The sequence below is a fragment of the Trichechus manatus genome, unplaced genomic scaffold (assembly GCF_000243295.1).
Source record: "Trichechus manatus latirostris isolate Lorelei unplaced genomic scaffold, TriManLat1.0 scaffold00007, whole genome shotgun sequence".
In the NCBI taxonomy this organism is placed as follows: Eukaryota; Metazoa; Chordata; class Mammalia; order Sirenia; family Trichechidae; genus Trichechus; species Trichechus manatus.
The window spans coordinates 20,425,258-20,430,519 of record NW_004443943.1 but is presented as its reverse complement, the minus strand read 5'-3'; the positions used below and the strand labels follow the sequence as shown (position 1 = coordinate 20,430,519).

General features: G+C 46.7%; 1 protein-coding gene across 1 annotated transcript in view; it reads left to right on the top strand.

Annotated features, from left to right (window-relative positions):
* RBP4 (retinol binding protein 4) overlaps positions 1–1,178 on the top strand; it is a 21,605-nt gene extending 20,427 nt beyond the window's left edge. Inside the window, exon 5 of the mRNA XM_004369945.3 lies at positions 1,159–1,178. Coding sequence (XP_004370002.2) covers positions 1,159–1,178 — 20 coding nt within the window. The remainder of the gene's footprint in view (positions 1–1,158) is intronic.
* Positions 1,179–5,262: the final 4,084 nt, after the last annotated feature.

Sequence of the window (5,262 nt, the reverse complement as noted above, 5' to 3'; positions counted from 1 at the left end):
TGCTTCCCTTTCCTTTTATCTCTTGTAGATAAATGGTGTTACAGGCCACACCCCAGGAAAACTCCCTTTACATTAGATCAGGCATGTGACCTCAGTAAAGGTGTTACAATCCCACTCTAATCCTCTTTAACATAAAATTACAATCACAAAATGGAGGACAACCACACAATACTGGGAATCATGGCCTAGCCAAATTGATACACACATTTTTTTGGGGGGGACATAATTCAATCCATGACATTCCATCCTTTGGCCCCCAAAAAATCACATCCTTATAACATGCAAAACATACTCATCCATCATATCATAGCAGAAGTCTTAACTCCAAGTCCAAAATCCGAAAATTCCTCTTCCTCTGTGAAATCTAGAATACAAGTTATCTGTTTCCAAAGGTACTGTGACAGGTCAGGCAAAAACTAGACGTTTCCATTACAAATGGGAGAAACTGGGGGGAAAGAAGGCCTAACAGGCGCCAAGCAAGTCAGTAGAACACATGACATTAGCCCTCAAGGCTTTGAAAATAATCCTCTGTTCTGTGAGACCATTTATATAATAGCCCTGCCCTCCAGACTCTAGGTATTGGCCACACTTCTTGGCCCCGGGCTTCAATTCTGCCTCCAGGCCCACTGGGGCAGGAACTTTGCTTCCTCAGGTTTAGGCGCACCATTCTTCTAGTTCGTCCAAGTAGCGACTCCACCCTTAGAAACACCAGAGGCCATGGCTCCTCCCTTGAAACCCCTGAGGTCATAGCCATACCTTTTGAGACTGAGGCAACTTGGCTTCTTGTGTTCCTTGTCTCTTCAGCTTCCGCTTCCTATGGCTTCTCAGCTCCTTGGCCTAACGCCTGCATCTGCCCTGCTGGGGCAAGTGTTCCCAAGCTCTGTAGCTCCGCCAATAAATGCCTAGAGGCACCCCACTCCCTCAGGAAGCCTCCTGCACACAGGCACTCAGCTCTCTTGCTCTGTGGGTCAGCAAGCTTAGCTCCACCGATAAGTGCCCAGAGGCACCTCACTCCTAGTACCAAATTCTGTCTTAGACCTAATTCAATCCATGACATGTTTCAGTGAAGCTGAGTTCTAAGGACATGATATTCATTATCTACATTATGCCCTGGGCCCATCTTTCTATCATTAATGGCTTTCCCCCTTTATATTTCAGGTTACTGTGATGGCAGATAAGAAGGACACGTTTTGTAGCCACATTGTGGATGTGTAGTTCAATTTGAAAATTTCCCATCGACTCTCATGTAGTCTTCAACTCTATTTATCTTAGAAACTTAGTTTGCCTCTCTCTCTCCTCACCTTCCCTCAGTAAACATGAAACCTTTGGGACACGTAAAAATATATGTGGGGATAAGTGAATCTGTTTGAAGCCAAATGTGTATCTTTACTGGATTTTTTTGAGGAATAATTTGAGGCCTAGGATTCCAGACTTTATTAAAATATAGTCACACATTTCCTATGACTTGAAGCTTTTATTTGTGTTCCCGTCTGTGTCAAGGTAAGAAGTCCTGGCAAATGGTCGGGCTTGGGTACGTTTATATACAAGAAGGGCGTTTTTTCCTCCAGGCTTTTCATCACCTTTGGCCTGTTCTAGTGTCTAATCTCCATTATCAATGACTGTGGCTTCTCCCAACGTCCTGAGAAAAGGATTTCCCCCATTAACCACCAGCCTGACCAAGGCGCTGAGGCCAAAAGAAGTAGTGAGTTCAGGCCAGATCAATGGGCCCAAGGCTGCAGCTGGCAAAATACACCTAATTTGCTGTATAAACTTCCACTGAAAACACATTCATTGTAAAATTATTATTTTAAAAAATAATAAATATATATCCAGCTCAGATATATGTTAGCTATATATTAGCTGTGAGATTTGAAGGCTGGTTACATGGCTTCTCTGAGCCTCACTCTTTTCTTCTGAAATATGGGATGCAGTGAGGATTCAACTAAGCAGAATCTGTTAAAGCACGGGGGAGCTGTGCAACCACTGGCCTTTCCAGGCTGACATTCTATGAAATGCGTCAGGATATACGTGGAGACACACAACTCTGTCTGGGGTGCTGGCACATCGGGTGGCTCCTGGATCCCTGTGATGGTTAATGTTATATGGCAACTTGGCTAGGCTGTGATTCTCAGTGGTTTGGCATGTGCCCTTCCATAATGTAATCATTTTCCATTTTGTGATCTGATGCAAGTAGCCAATCAATTAAAAGAGAAGTTATTTTGGGGGTATGGTCTGCCTTCAGTATATACACCCACCCCTCACTTATTGACATGGTTAGGTTCCAAACACCAGGTTGTTATGTGGAACTGGTGTTTTGAGAGTCGGGGGCCACACCCTGTCTTCAGTGCTGGGGTCCACCCCCATCACTCACCGACTACCAGGTGCCTCCGGTGCATCTCAGGATGTGTATGGCGTGGCAGGCCTCCCTTCCCCACCACTGCGGGAGCTGGGGTGGTGGTGGTGGTGGTCAGGTGTTGCCTGCTGCCCACTGCCCACCCTGGGCGAGGACCCCACTAGTCTTCCATCTGCCCAGCCCCGTGTGGCCCCTTTCCCTCTCCCCCCTTTCCTGCCTCCCCCTACCGACCTCCCCGGCACCTTCAGACCCTCACCCGGCCTCCCCCTGCCCACCTGTGATCTTGCATTGTCCTGCTGTTGCCCCAGGCCCTCCGTGGCCGGACCAAGACATCATGGACGAATGGGAGGCGGCATTCCACAGATGGCTGGCTGCCATCCCTCATGTGGCCCAGTCATCGCCTGGGTTTCCGGTATATCGTCTGAGATGGCCACAGAGGACATCCTCAGTCCAGCCACGGCCCCATGTGGGGCCCGAACCATCAGAGGTGCCACCTGAGAATTTTTCAAAGTTGTAAATGCAAAATGTCGGATAACGAGATAGTCAATAAGTGTGGAGTAGGTGTAAATGGGTGTTCTGGCAGAGCTCACCCTTTGTTTCTTGACCCTGTACTCTTCTCATTGCCTGACCTCCGGTTCTTGGGACATAAGGCAGCAGAAGTCTCTGGCCTGCCTCCTGACTGGCAGATGTTGGATTTGCCAACCTCTGCAACCCCCTGAGCCAGCAGAGGCCTCCAGCCTGCCATGTGGCCTATAGATTTTGGGATCGTCAGCCTCTACAACCATGTGAGCCAGCAGAAGCCTTCAGCCTGTCACCTTACCCACAGATTTCGGACTTGCCAGCCCCCACAGTTGCGTGAACCATTTCCTCACAATGGTGTGAGCCATTTCCTTGAAGTAAGTTTCTCTCTATATACATTGATATATGCTTCACTAGTTTGCTCCTGTAAAGAGCCCAGACTAAGACAGTCCCTCACCCCAATATGCCTTGTTTTCCCCTGGAAGAGGGAGGGGGCAGGTGCCCACATATGGGAAAGCTCTGCCTTCGAGAGAGGCTGGCTCATCAGCTTCAGTTTAACAACCTCAGAAGCCCATAAGACACTCACACATCACTTCACAAAATTGCTTTAATTTACCAAATCTGTTAACTAAAGATGAACAAAAGATCCCTGTCCCCTTGTTCTCAAGCCTGTGATCCCCATAAATCTTATGTCAGAAGCAGGCTGCTCTATGAACTCCAAGAGCAATGGCAACTACAGGCACAGGTTTACGTGTCAATAAGGATGTGTTTAGCACCTGCTATATGCCAGGCCATGTGCTACTTCACATTTCAGCCATTGGCCCAACCTCCAAATGTTGGCATCTCCCTGGCTTCAGCCTTTGGCTCTAGTTTCTTCTATCTCTCCATTCTCTCGCAGGGATGTTCAATAAAACCATAGGTCTCTAAACACCATCTGACTCCCAACGTTGTATCTCTAGGCACAAGCTCCATATCCCCGCATTCAGCTACCTACTTTATATTTGGACGTCTCACTGGGACATCATATTTCTATGCCCCAAATGAAACTCTTGGCTCTCCCACCCTCATTCCTCTCCCAGTCTTGTCCATTTTGTTGCCTGCCACACCATCCAACAAATGTTTAGTTAGTAGCCTAGGAGTCACCCTTGAATCCTCTCCTTTCCTCACATTTTTAAACCTGTGCATCAAGAAATCGTATTTGTGCTATCTTCTCACAGTATATCCCAAGCCGATCACTTCTCACCTTCCCTATTGATACCACCCATCTCCAAGTTCCCTATCATCTTTTTCTGCTTCTGCAGCTGCCTAACTGATCTCCATTTTCACTCTTGCCCCTCAAAGTCCGTTCCCTGCAGGGCAGCCAGAGTAATATTTAAAAAATATGTATCAGGCCATATCAGTCTCCAAGAGCAAACTTCTAGTGGTCCCCATTCTATAAAATAAACTCCCTATGGTGGCCTCCAAGACCCTCTGTATGACTCTCTGGAACTTCTGTAGCCCTATAACTCCCCTGGCCTCAATTGATGGGCTCCAGGAAGGCACCCTTCTGTCCCATCTTTGAGGACAGTGCCTCATGGAGAATAGGCTCAGTCAATAGTTTGGTTTGGCTGCAACATTCTTCTTTCTGTTCCACAAACGCACCAACCTCTTTGCAACCAGCGTCTCCTCTGCTTGCAAAGCCCCTTCTCCCGGATTCACATGGTTGACTGACTCTTGTTCACATTTCAGGTCCAATGTCATTCCTCAGAAAGATCTCCCTAGACCCCTTCCCCCCATATGAATTACCATGACTACCATAGTATTCTCTCCTATATTCTTCCTGGCACTTATTCATTCTATGATGCTATATTACTTGTTGACATACTCGGTGTTCCTCCTCCCACTAGAAAGTAAGCACCCTGAGGGCAGGGGCCGTGGCTGTCTGGTTCATCACTGTATTTCCAGCACCAAGAACAGTGTCTGGCCATAGCAGGGGCTTAATAGACATCCGGTGAATGAATCACTGAAGGGATTCACTCACTCTCACACATTTTGGAGGTACTCAACCTTCTGATTTCATGAAAACCTTTCCCCCTGAAGCTGGCCATGGCACTTTTAAAAAATAATAATAATAATAAAATCACCTTTAAATATTCCTCAGAAATTCCTCAAGCAGTCTTGACATCCATAAATAACCCTGAGGCCTTACAAGTCTAGGGGGCCTAGAGCGGCTATGACCCATCAAATGAGAAATCTGGGGCCTGAGTCAGTTCCAAGCGTCACTTCAGAAACTAGGAAGACTTTGTATGTAGGAGATGTGACTGCTGAACAGTTATAAATAAAAATTTATTGAAGTTAATTAATTATACTACAAACACACTGAAAAAGCTCATATTTAAAAGGAACCCATA